Below are 14,026 nucleotides of genomic sequence, written 5' to 3'. Positions count from 1 at the left end.
CAGAGGAGCCTGAAGCAGGAAAAGAACATAATGAGAACTTTATGGTAGAATCTCTATATCAGTGAAAATAAATCATCCTCATCACAGAATGGTAGTCAGACCCCATGACTGTAAGGACCTGGATAACACATATCTAACCATTTTGTTACACGGGAACTTCTCTTCCAAAGTGGACAAGTGTGTGACAGACTCATCATTAAAACTCAAGCTGTGCTTTCCTGGTCCAAATCATTTTGAACTCATGAGGAAGTCTCATTAATTTCCAAACCATTAAATCATTTGCCCCTTAATAGTTCCATTTTATTGGTATTGATTGATGTGGAAATTTTTGAAGCAATGTTAACAGATTTCTGTATTAAGCTAACTTAGAAATCTCCGTTAAAGTACGAAATCCTAGACAAAGGAATATTAATCCTTTAACTTGTTTAATTTATTTCTTCTCTACTAAATGCACTTCAGTGAAATTTATTCTAATCTTTCTTTTTTTTTTTCTCACCATATGTTTGTAATTCTAAGTATTGACCTTTTCTTTAACTTCTAAGGGTGTTAGATTCCTGTGGGTAAGCTGAGTTGATATATTTAAAACGTAGAGCTTTTCTAAACTGAAAGAGAACTTCGGCGTAGGAAAATGCTCAGAGTTTTGCCATAAAAATGAGACAAATGGAATCAAATGTTCCCTTCCACAGGAGCTCATCACCATGATGCTGTTGGTCGATGTCGATCAGCGATTTTCAGCTGTGCAGGTCTTGGAGCACCCCTGGGTTAACGTAAGTGGCTTCTTCCTTTCCCCATGCACACTTCTAACGTTCCTTTCTAAAACCACCTATTTCCTAATGATATTGCCTCCGTTGTAAAGTGCTGTGTTCATATTTATTCCTCCCCCGCAAACATGCTGGAACAGTGACGGCATCTCAGACTTGCTCCTCTGAGTCCGTGCTGACGGATGCTCTCACGGTCCCTTGCACATAGCCTTTTGATGCAGAGGGGCTGCTTTCCGACTGGGGAGGCGCACGCACATGGACAGCCCCCCTGCCTCCAAGCTACATTCCGAATACAGCAACAGCAGCAGATTTTCTGAGTCAGTCTTGCTTTTGCATGATGCCTACCAAAAATACCGTTGACCCAAGGGTCCCCCCCATGAGGCTTGGAGTACTCCATTGCAGCACTACTCAGTCTGGAATGCACTCACGAGTCACCTGGGGGTCTTGTTAAAATGCAGACTCTGATGTAGATGTGAGGCTCTGAATTTCTAAAAGCTCCCAGATGCTGCTGCTGCTATTTGAGTGGTAGAGTCTAACAATATGAAATTCTTTATGAAAGAATTCCCCAGAGCACAGTCATTGTTGTCCCTCTGTCTCTCCAAAACGGACTGATCAGGGTTTGATCAGGGTTTGAATCATAATAAATATGCAAAGAGCGCTTCACTGACAAAGTCTGCCCAGGACTCTTCTAAGCCCCTCACACGATGTTAACATCGTGTTCTTCCCAACAACTGGATAATCTAGGTCCTACTGTAACCCTCACGGACAGCCTTAGGTTAATGGTTCTTACCTCCAGAGTAGAAGACAGACAGAGTTGCACTTATAGAGAGATGGACCTGAGCACAGATAGGGACAAGTATAACATGCTTAGCTCACAGATAGAGATTTTGCCAGCCTTCCTACAGCTTCAAGTGATCTGGCTGTGAGTTGAAGGCAACAAAACATTCCACTTCTCTAAATTATCACCATAGTGATTACTTAAGTAGGTTTTTTTTTTCCCCCAAATCACTAATTTTAAGGATAAGGTATGATTGAAAGCACAGTGTTGAGACAGACTACATCCAAGGTGACAAGAGTGTAGGATCTTGTTCATGTTCTGACATGTAATGGCCATCGTCCAAGATTCTTATTTTATTTATTTTTTGTTGTTTTTAAATTATTATTAACATATAATGTATTATTTGCTTCAGGGGTAAGGTCTGTGATTCATTAGTCTTACACAATACACAGCAGTCACCATAGCACATACCCTCCCCAGTGTCCATCACCCAGCCACTCCCTCCCTTCCAGCAACCCTGTTTGTTTCCTGAGATTAAGAGTCTCTTCTGGTTTGTCTCCCTCTCTGGTTTTGTCTTGTTTCCTTTTATCCTCTCTTTCTCTATGATCCTCTGCCTTTTTTCTTAAATTCCACATTTCAGTGTGATCATATGATAATTGCCTTTCACTGATTGGCTTATTTTGCTCAGCATAATACCTCTACTTCCACCCACATCGTTGCAAATGGCAAGATTTCACTTTTGATGGCTGTGTAATATTCCATTGTATATATATATATATATGTATATATATATATATACAATGGAATATATGTATATATATATATATATATACACACCATATCTTCTTTATCCATTCCTCTTTTGATGGACATCTGGGCTCTTTCCATAGTTTGGCTATTGTGGACATTGCTGCTATAAACAGGGTCCTGGGGTCGAGTCCCAAATTGGGCTCCCTGCTCAGCGAGGAACCTGTTTCTCCCTCCTCCTGCTGCTCCCTCTGCTTGTACCCTCTCTCTCTCTATCTCTCTCTCACAAATTTATAAAAATCTTCAAAAAAAGAAAATGTACTTAAAAATCTAAAATGGCTATTTGCAGTCTGTGAAATCTCTTTTCTCAGTGGCTCTTTGTGAGCCTTCAAAGGCCATGTTTCAGATTCAGATTTTCTGGCTTATTCTGTGGGATCATAGTCCCACTGTTATTAGTGCTATCATGCATGACTATGTTTGTATCTTTGGGGTAAATACCCAGTAGTGCGATTGCTGGGTTGTAGGACAGCTCTAACCCAGCATTTTATATGTAGAGAAGTAAAAATAGAAGAATATTTATAAATGTTGATTGTGTGTATAGACACACAACTAAGGTTTGTTTTAAATATTTTCATAGAGCAGAGCTTCCCAATTAGTATACAAATATATAAAGCTATCAATCCCCTTTTCCCTTGGGATAGTCAGGCAGGGCAGCTAGAATCTAGAAGTGATCACCTCCAACCTCAGAACCTTTGCATTTACCCCAGGGTGCTAAACAAAAGTTATCCTCATCCATGAAATGGGCAAAGTTAGGAAGCATCTCAGGTAAGCCTAATAATAAACCTATAGGATAGGCAGAGTGGGTATTACTGTATGCATTTTACAGATGTGGAGACTAAGGCTATGGTAAGTGACTTGCTCGAAGTAGCAAAATTTATGATTGAGCCAAAATTTGCAGCCAGGTCTCTTCACTCCAAGCCTATTTGCTTTCAAGTCCTGTGTACCACATTATACCTATCCATCCTTTGTTATACATGAAAGTACCATGAATATTGGAAAAGAATGCATGTATTCATTGTATCATTATAATGATTGTTCATACAAGTTAGCAACATCTTCAAAGGAACTTACCTAGGTCATGGCACCTTTCCCTTAGATTTACAGAGAGGAAGAGGCACAGGTCAGCTGCTGCCTTTCTTGGTGGAAGCAGTTGATTCTGATTGATCTGCATGCTAATTAAAAGCCCATGATCTACAGATTGTCAAATTGCATGATAGCACTAATAACAGTGGGACTATGATCCCACAGAATAAGCCAGAAAATCTGAATCTGAAACATGGCCTTTGAAGGCTCACAAAGAGCCACTGAGAAAAGAGATTTCACAGACTGCAAATAGCCATTTTAGATTTTTAAGTACATTTTCTTTTTTTGAAGATTTTTATAAATTTGTGAGAGAGAGATAGAGAGAGAGAGGGTACAAGCAGAGGGAGCAGCAGGAGGAGGGAGAAACAGGTTCCTCGCTGAGCAGGGAGCCCAATTTGGGACTCGACCCCAGGACCCTGGGATCACGACCTGAGCCGAAGACAGACACTTAACCGACTGAGCCACCCAGGTGCCCCTTTAAATACATTTTCTTCAGAGGACCACTACCTGGCAGGCCCGCCCTCTAGAAGCCCTGATTCAACCAAACAGTCACAGGACAACAGGGGTGGGGGTTGAGAGTTGGGGAAGGCTACCCCAGCCAGCCTCTGCGTGGGGAGAGCAGTGCTATAAAGGATTTCCTAGAGAAGGAGATGCCACAGCCCCAACCTGAAGGAGGCTGGGAAGTAGGTGTCCCGCAGAGGATCTCTGGCAGTATATACATATTTGTTTTATGATAACTTTGTGGATGTGAGCAAATTTGTCTATATATTCAAGGGGGCCAGAATGCAATTAGAAACAGCCTTACCTGGTGCCTGGATGGCTCAGTGGGTTAAACCTCTGCCTTCGGCTCAGGTCATGATCTCAGAATCCTGGGATCGAGTCCCACATCGGGCTCTCTGCTCAGCAGGGAGCCTGCTTCTTCCTCTTTCTCTCTGCCTGCCTCTCTGCCTACTTGTGATCTCTGTCTGTCAAATAAATAAAATCTTAAAAAAAAAATAAATTTAAAAAAAAAAAAAAGAAACAGCCTTACCCTGATTCCAAACCAAATGAGCCTATATCCATATATATCCCAATTCCATGGGATAAAGAAAAAAATTAGGAAGAGTTTCAGCTATACCTTTGAAAAACTAGGTTGCTCCTTTTCCTAAAGCAGCATGTACATGTCTCAGCATAACTTTCTGCCTTCTCAGCCTGCTTTGTACACATTTTTACACATGGTCCCACTTTGCTGGTAATTAGGGTCTACCACTCCCTCTAAAACAGGACTTCTGCTGTCATTTTAGTTTTCCCTCTCCGATTCCCTAAAGACATTTCTTTTTTTTTTTTCCCCTACAGATATTTCTTAAAAGTGAGGATAACATTTAAGGAATTATCTAGGAGATTTAAAACTAAAAAGTACCCTTTATATCATTCTAACAGACCTTAGATTCTGAGGGAGAAAAATATTGATGTTAGCAGAAACTTAAAAAAAAAAAAAAAAAAAAAAAGCTAAAAACACCTGAAATGTATGAAATGATTGCTTAACTTTTGAAATTGTATTTGTGGTAACTAAATCAGAAAAATGATTATTATCTCAAAACATAAATGAAAAACCATATATAAGCTTTCACAACCAGCATTTAGCATTTATCAGGATCTCCAAGTGTAACAAATGAACAACCAAGCAATCAAAATAAATAGATTAGGCATTTAAACGGAAGTCCATTTAACAAGACATTTTGCATTTGGCTATCAAATTATATCTGATCACCGCAGAGAAGTCTACCTCGGGGGGAAGAGGTAATAATAATTATCTGAGCCCTGAGGAAATCGTCAGAAAGCATTTCCTGTACTCTCATTTGTCCTAATTTTCTCTGTTGCTTATACAGTGACCTTTTCACTTGCTGCCCTTGGAATTGAAAAGGCAGTCTCTTATGAAACAGAGAGTAGACCAATAGAATCAGAAATTCTAGTCAGCCAAAGTCACTTGTTTAAACCTCACTCTAGGCTCATTTTTCCTTTCATCCTGCCTGGGAATCCCACTGTGCACCTTGGTGTTCTGGGCTGCTGCTCTGTTTTGTGTGTGTGTGTGGGGGGGGGGTTGTTTGTTTGTTTGTTTTAAGATTTTATTTACTTGAGAGAGAGTGAGAGAGAATGAGAGGGAAGAGAGGGTCAGAGGGAGAAGCAGACTCCCTGCTGAGCAGGGAGCCCGATGCGGAATTCAATCCCGGGACTCCAGGATCATGACCTAAACCAAAGGCAGTCACTTAACGAACGGAGCCACCCAGGCACCCCTCTGCTCTGTTATTGGAAGAGCCATGAGTCCTCAAGGCATCTTGGTGGATTGTTCTAACAAACCAGCTGAACAAAGGGAGCATCAGTGTGCAGCCAGGTGTCTAGGAGTGGAACGTGGGCTTCCGGAAGGAGCAGCAGCTCACCCTCCTGTTGTAACCTTGGAACAGTCATTTCACTCCTTTGTACCCATTTTTGTGTCTGTGAACCGAAGATAATAGAATCAGTCTCTTAGGTTATTACGAGGTTGGAGAAAGGAATATATATTTGAAGGGTCTGAGAGGACAGTCTTTAAGCACTAGTACTGTGATAAATACTAGTACTAGTACTAGTGATAAGTGATAAGTACTAGTACTTGATAAATATTTGGGGAATTTGGGTCTGACAGAGGTAACAACTCTGTCATCTGTTGCCATGTGCTGATGAAATGCAAATTGTGATGGATGTTGGCATAAGAGAAATTTGATTAAGAAGGAGAACCTTCTCATCCTAGCCCCCCAAAATCCATTAATGTACCCTCAGCTCCATGTAGATAATGTGTACATTATCGGCTCTGTTGTCTTCTTTAGTATCACGGCTGCTTCCTTTACTGTGACTACAGAATATCAACAGGGATTGTCCTGGCTTAAGCTGATTTACCTTAGCACTCATCTAGTGGGGAACCACAGATTTTAGGCACATAGAAGACTGAAGTAAGCATTAATACATCTTGATCATTCCAGGGATTGGGGAGAAGGTTGGGTCACTTTCCCTGAAATGATAATTTGTTGATAAAAATCATAGGTTAGTGCGAAGTTTCTAAACATAATTGACATGCCCTCCCCAAATTCTCATTTATAAATAGGATTAAATTATCATCATTGTAATAATCCAGATATATTACTATTATTGCATTTTTGTTTTCAAAGTGTTAACCTACTTTATTTATCCCATGTTATTCTCCCGATATGAGGGTAAAGGTCCAGCTCAATGCTGCAATTCTATGGGTTTATGTTTTACCTCCAGTTATTTTCCTAGTTTTATTGATGAGGAAACAGCCTTAGAGAAGTCTCCGGCATAAAGCTCAGTGGAGTTTCTAGCACAAGGTCGATGCCTGGATTTGCCTCTAGAGATTCTGATTTAATTCTGGCCTGGCATCTGAGCAGGCGGCAGAAATTTTAAGAGCTCCCAGGTGATTATTACGGTGAAACCGAGTTTGAGAACCTCTGTCCTACTGGAAAGAATGGGTTTAAGTCAAGTGTAGGTATTTAGCCAATTCAAGACTTCCTATCACCTTCCTGGGCCTTTAAATTTTATTTTTCTTCATTTATCTCACCTACCCACTCTTTTTAAGAAGATAGTACTATAAATAAACAAACAAACTACTAAGCCAAGATATTCAAAAAGAATAAAGAGAGGAAGAAGAAGAAAAAAAAATTATAAGAGGCTGGATAATCTACAGACATACTTCGTGCTAACTAAAAGCAACTCTCCCCACACAAAATTTATATGCATTCGTCTTGGGCTGACAGAATTTGTTAGAAATTAAGAGAGCCCCCAGTGATACTGTAATAATATAAAACCAGCTATTTACAGTCATAAATTAGAAACGATGACATGGAAATCCAGGTTCCATTTGGGCATCTTACCCTCTCCCTTCTCCAAGCTAGATCTCGACTTACTTCCCATTTTCTCCTCCAGTGTGGTGTCAGGTATAGACAGAGAGGATGCCCTGGCCCCTCTGAACTGATGCTGAATCGGGTCAGAGGTGCTGGGTGCTGCGCAGCTGGAGATGGTTAGCAAGTCAAGAGGCCAAACCCTGGGGGGCGCCTGGGTGGCTCAGTGAGTTGAGCCGCTGCCTTTGGCTCAGGTCATGATCTCAGGGTCCTGGGATCGAGTCCCGCATCGGGCTCTCTGCTCGGCAGGGAGCCTGCTTCCCTCTCTCTCTCTCTCTCTCTCTCTCTCTCTGCCTGCCTATCCATCTACTTGTGATTTCTCTCTGTCAAATAAATTAAAATCTTTAAAAAAAAAAAAAAAAAAAAAAAAAAAAAGAGGCCAAACCCTGGGATGCGGGATGGAGCCGCCATTCAGGAGTACTCTGATGTACCTGAGATTATCTAAAACTAGATCAGGATAGTCTGGTAGTAGACGTCTCAAGACTGCCGTACTTCTCATAAATTCACAGATATTACTAATAATGGAGTCTGGTAATGAATTGACTGCAAATGAGATCCATGAGTCGAAAACAAAAATCCACGAGGGAGGAGGGTTTTCTAAAGCGTGACCCCTGGAATGGTTTCCCTGAGGAAAGAGGGGAATTCACTGCACTGAGTGACTTCACATCCAAGCCCCCGCACCCCTCCCCACAGCTGCTCCCCAACATCCGCTGCAGAAATGGAGACCAGGAGGCTAGGTCTCCTACAGACAGCTGTGAGAGTTCATTTTCCATTTTGCAAACTAATTTCGTTCTTGTCAGTTGCAATGCTCTGCCAAGTGGTAGATGGGAATTTCTAAATCAAAAACCACTAACCTCAAACCACAACCAGCCCATGTCAAACTTCAGAAACTACTCCCAGAAACTACATACCAGAACGTATGGTAATAATACTATAACTATTTTTAACATACTGCCAGGTTTGTCACGTTTAGAAAATTCATAGCACATTTTTGGCACACAATCTATTCAGAATAGCAGTGATAAAGATGTATATATAAAAATGTATGTTTTTAATGGCCCTATTTATTTTATTGATGCAAGACAGTAAGTTAGCTAAATCTCCATCATCCGTCTGTATGCTTCAGGTACAGATTAGGACCCTGCAAAGCCAGTTGTTTATGTCTTTAATCCAATTATGCTCAAAGCCTTCAAAATTGATATAGAAGCTCTGCAGACTTTTAGTTGCTGTGAGGGGTGTGTGTGTGTGTGCGTGCACGTACATGTACCCGTGCCCATGCACACACCCCCTCTCTACCTTCTCTGAATCACCTTATTTCATTGGGGGGGGGGGGGACCCTGAAATGCTTTAAGATTTATGAAGTCAGAAGCATCTCTGACAACTTGCGAGGGTTGTTTCAAGACTTTCATTGCTTCAACATGAACTAATAACCCAAGGGAAGCTGAAACCTTCACTAGAATTTAAAGCTGGAGGTCTGAACCCTCAGGACCCAATATCTAAAAGAGTTGCTAAGAGTCTTGACAGGAGATCAGGACCAGGACAGAGCTGGGAAATAATAACAAAGTCCATTCCGAAGGTGGTGAGGAAGCAGACTCTTAGCTCAGGAACTGGCAGGGGAAGAAAAGCCAGGTAGAGGAAAGTTCTGGCTGGGATGGTAGCGCTGGTGGGGAAGTGAGGCTATGGTGGGACCGTGCAGCAGGGGAGGAACCGCTCAGTAAGTCAGGACGGGGCTGTTCCTACGGAATCTCTTGTGTTTATTCTCTCTCTGTTTGCACCGAGCCTGGTCTTCATAGCCTGCGTGGCTCATAGGACCACGCTGTGACCCAGTGCAACTTCATGTCATCCAGGGTCAGCCAGGCCTTCTGGGGCTGCCCGCTCCACGGAGGATTCAGGAGCCGGGCCAGTGTAGGTCACATTGCCACATTTTGGCTTCACGAACACGTAGTCTCTCCTTGACCTCAAAGTCAACTACATTCCTCTGGGCCGCCTGAAGCGCTCAGCCTCCCGTTTACTGACCATGCAAACACTCCCCGGGCTCCACTGAGGCCTGTCCGGATAGTCTCTGGTTTGTTTCAGTCTCTAATGCGATCCTTCTTTCTCCTTACCGTCGCGCCACTTTCGTCATGGGAAAGACGACTCCTCAAATCCTACCATTTAACTCTTACGGAGCCCTTCTGTAACCCATGCTCTGAATGAGTGCTCTGAGTGTGATTTCCGTGTGGGGCTGCGGAAAGGATGCTTTCAGTCTGCTTCAGTCCTGACTCAACCGCTTTCTAGCTGTGTGACTTTGAGCAAGTTAACTGAACGTTGCCAGGCCTCAGTGTGCTCATCTTCGAAATGGTCCTAATAATGCATATCATCATCGAGGATCATCTGAGACGGCAGAGGCTTGTCCGTGTGAATCGCTTGCCCGGGACCACACAGCAGTTAACTCCTGTGTCACCTTCCTCTCCCTGGCTTTCTCTTTTATCTTTGTCCCACTCCACCTTCAAACTCGGGCCTCCCCCTTTCCCTCCCTTACTTCATGGTGCCTCAGCTAAACCTGCACCTCCCCAGGGCAAACGGCTTCATTTCCCTTCCCTCCCTACCCCTCACTTGGATTAGCCCATCTCTTGTCTCAGCTCTTCCTTTCCAGCAGCTTCTGATCCCGAGACAGCAAATATGCTCAAAGTGGTATTGTCCTAAAGAGAAAAACCTTCCTTCAGCCTACTTCCCGATAATGTTTTTCACATTTGTTGATCATCTAAACCTCATACGAATCACTGCCCTAGCTAGCCTAAAAGTCTATTAAGAGATGATTACACATACAGGTATAATCTTGGGGGTGAGGCCCAATGGGGAACCCCAGTCTCAGGCTGCTCCCTTGTCCTTAGACAGAGCCCCAACCTGTGCCAAATACATGACTCTAATATTTGGAAGACTCAGTAAAGGCCATCATTTCATCCCTCGTCCAATGTTTTGGTGCTTCTAAAATTCTAATTTAGGTTCCAGGGGCCTATTGTTTCGTCCACCATTAAAAAAACATTTCACCCTTGTGTTTAAAGCTCTGGATCGCATAATTCTAATTCTTTGTGAGTTAAGGGTAGTTAGTCCTCTATACTTCCTGCTTACACCCTGCTTATTAAAAAGCATTGTTTTTCTCCCTAATGGAGACTAAGGCTTCTATTTCTGGATCTTTCTGGTAGTCCTTTGTGGCCAGTCTTTTCCTGTTTTTTTGTTTTTTGGGTGTTTTTTTTTCAGCTTTCTCCATCCTTATCCTCCCACATACTCTTAACTACAGCTAAACTGGTTAACTCACTGTTTGGCAAACAGGCCCTGAGGTTTCCCACTCGCATCTGTGCACCAAAACAGCGGTTCTCTTGTCTCTAAGCCTCGGTGGCTCTTCCTCTTCAAGGACCCGGCTGAATCGCCTAGTCCTCCTCAGGTCCGCTCTGTTTGCAACTGAAAATACATCCTCTCTCCTCTGAAATCCTTCCATGTTCGTAGCTCAGCCACAAGGCTCCAAGCCTTACGACAGCTCTTTCTTAAATTGTTGATCGGCTTTATTATTTGATCTTGTGTGTAAATACGTTGTCTCTCAGTTAGCCCGCAAGGTTCTGGGGGGCAGAGAACCATTTTTCTACCCTCCGCTGCCATCCCTGCATAGCCCGGGACAGAGTAAGTACTTCATATGTCTCTTAACGTTCCCTCCCCAAGTATTATCCTACTGTTACCCTAATTGACCTTCACTTTATTTCTGACTCTTAACGCAATACAGATTTTTTAAAAATTTTGAAATCACTCTGCAATTCCTGGAAAGCACCCTTCTTCCAGATTTGATTTCAGATGTGACTTAATAAGCCTAATAATGGGTCCTTCTCTTAGCCATTAACAAATCAGTCCAAGAATATCACAAGTTCAGTATTCACTGTGAGCAGGGCACTGAACCAAGGGCTTATGTTAAACATTACAGAAAATGTGGAAGATTACAAAAGAGCAAGAGTTCAGAGTTGATGATATATTGTGTGTGTGTGTGTGTATCCCTAAACTCTCTCTATACATTTATGTATATGTTATATATATATATATACGAAATCACGTAACACCGAAAAGAATGTAAAGAGTGCAAATACATATAATGAAAAACGATTAGGAGTTTACAGAAGAACCATTCTACTGAATTATGCCTTTCTGGGGAAAAATATTTTGGAACAGGTGATTTGGAGAGGCCGTAGAGTCCATAAGAGCAAAGCCCATGGGGCACCTGGGTGGCTTAGTGGGTTAAAGCCTCTGCCTTCGGCTCAGGTCATGATCTCAGGGTCCTGGGATCGAGCCCCACATCGGGCTCTCTGCTCAGCAGGGAGCCTGCTTCCTCCTCTCTCTCTGCCTGCCTTTCTGCCTACTTGTGATCTCTCTCTCTCTCTCTCTCTCTCTCTCTGTGTCAAATAAATCAGTAAAATCTTTTAAAAAAAAAAAAAAAGAGCAAAGCCCATGCCTCTTTTTGCTCACCGTCTCTCCCCACCACTTCCTGCAGCGTCTGGTCCACTGTAGACCGCCGTTCACAGCGCCTGAAGGCACGGATAGCCAAATGCTGAGAGAGGGGAAGGCTAGGTTACGTAGCAGAACGAGTGTGTTATGCTAGGGACACAGCCATTTATTTTCCTGGGTGGAGCCAAGAAATAACATGCAAAATGATGGAAGGGAAAAAAGAGAAGGAAAATGATGAATGGCATTGAAGTCTTGCCAGGAATTTTGGTTTTAACAGATAGTAACAAACACTTTATTATCCCTTCATTTATTTATTCTGCAAATATGTCTTAAGCATCTACCATCTGCCAAGCACCGTGTGAAGAGCCGAGGGGTCTATAGTGAATAGAACGCAGTCTCTGTCTTCGGGTTTGGGCAGCCTTTCCACCATGAAGAGCCGAGGGGTCTATAGTGAATAGAACGCAGTCTCTGTCTTCGGGTTTGGGCAGCCTTTCCACCATGAGTGGGTGTGGCGGCTCGCACTTACGGCTCTGGTTATTGTTGTCCTCATAGTATTTAGCAGAGGGGAGCAATCTGTCCAGCCTCCATCATAGACGGTGCCGGCGGAGAGCAGAAGCCTTCGTTAAAATGAGCCTCAATGTGAAGTACGTCAAAATAACAGATGATTTGAGGGCAGTAAGGAGGATTGGAAACTTAGGGAGGAACTGTTTGCCTGGAAGGTTGTCTGGGATGATAGAATGGTCGATTGAGGACCCGTGGAACCAGCCCGAGTTTATTTACGGGCGCTTGCATGAGCCCAGGACTGTCAGTTGCCTCGTGTCGGGGCCTGAATGATGGGCTAAGAGGATAAAACTCTTGGTTCAGGGGGAAAAAAAAAGATGTTTACATTGATTTTTTTTCTTTCTTTTGGTTTTTCAGATTTAACTTGCCCTTTGGCATATGTCCCTAGAGAGCCCTGGCTGAAATCAATTTTATTAGAAACCAAACACAGAAATAACAACTTTTATTTAGGGACAGAACTCTGGGAGTCAGAGGACGCAGCAAATTAATTTTAGGGCAGATGTGAAAATGCACGAGACCTCAGAGCCCTACTTCCAACAATGATGTTTAATGAGAAGACAAGACACTGGTTCCTTTATTTCTGAGATCTTAGGAATTCCAAGATCCCTCCTTGGTACTAGAAGATCTTGGCCTCATTTTCCATTTATCTCATTTTTTCCCCCTTTTCTCCTTTTTTTCATTTCTTTCTTTCTTTTTCTTTTTTTTTTTTTTTTTCCAGGATGACGGCCTCCCCGAAAATGAACATCAGCTGTCAGTAGCTGGAAAGATAAAGAAGCATTTCAACACAGGCCCCAAGCCGAACAGCACGGCAGCTGGAGTTTCTGTCATAGCAGTAAGCATCTGAAATATCCACCTATGACTTTTTAAAAGCCATCCACCTAAGAGACAGGCATTACTCAGGAGATTCCACCCAGAGACAGCAGAATGGGTCATTTCTTTAGACAGCTCGACCACTGAACGCGCTGGGGGAGGCTTGGGGCTTCTATATATGATGTGTTTTTGCCGAACATTTCCCTAGGAGTCATCTCATTATCCAACACCTCCAGGGTGTCTCGCAGTATATATTAATCTCATGATTTATTTTTTAACGCTGAAAACCTCCCCCACAGTGGACTCTGTGCCAATGCAAACTTTGGGGCTCGGAGAAAAAGAGTTCCTAGTGTCCTTTTGCCAGAACCTGGAGGGAGAGGGAAGCCAAGAGAGACGACACTGCAGAGAGAGATTGGAACACTATTGATCTTTGTTCATGCAAAAACCCAAATGAAAGCCAAAACATTAGCAGAAGGCTCACACAGTAAGATTTTCAGTGAGACTGAGCTGCTGCGAACACCCAAAGAAAAAAACGGTGTCTTGCTCCTTAGAAATTTCTGTTTTTAAAGTCGAAAGTCTTTTACCATTTACCATTTTATTGATGTGGCTGCACAAGGATTTTTTTTTTTTCCTGTTCTATACATGCAGACATACACTATATGCAATTTGATAGCAGCTCTAGGCAAAGATTAAATTGGGCAGAGAAATAATGAAACCTCATACTTCCTGGTGTCATATTCTAGAGTAAATATATTCAAGTCCCAGATTACTTGAGTTTTTAATAATTTCCTCTTTTTTCGGAGTATGTAAATTTGAACAGCATATTCCATGTG

At 42.6% G+C, this 14,026-nt stretch overlaps 1 protein-coding gene across 9 annotated transcripts in view; it reads left to right on the top strand.

Moving 5' to 3' along the window:
- The window catches only part of DCLK1 (doublecortin like kinase 1), a 352,644-nt gene that overhangs the window by 315,375 nt on the left and 23,243 nt on the right, over window positions 1-14,026 (top strand). For all 9 annotated transcript variants that reach the window (XM_082700457.1, XM_082700459.1, XM_082700458.1 and 6 more), the window contains 2 exons: window positions 687-767; window positions 13,102-13,215. In XM_082700457.1, the coding sequence (XP_082556583.1) occupies window positions 687-767; window positions 13,102-13,215 (195 nt within the window). The remainder of the gene's footprint in view (window positions 1-686; window positions 768-13,101; window positions 13,216-14,026) is intronic.

The sequence above is a fragment of the Mustela nivalis genome (assembly GCF_964662115.1).
Source record: "Mustela nivalis genome assembly, chromosome: 15".
Lineage (NCBI taxonomy): Eukaryota > Metazoa > Chordata > Mammalia > Carnivora > Mustelidae > Mustela > Mustela nivalis.
Note: the sequence above shows the minus strand (reverse complement) of the source record. Positions and strands in the feature narration are given on the sequence as shown.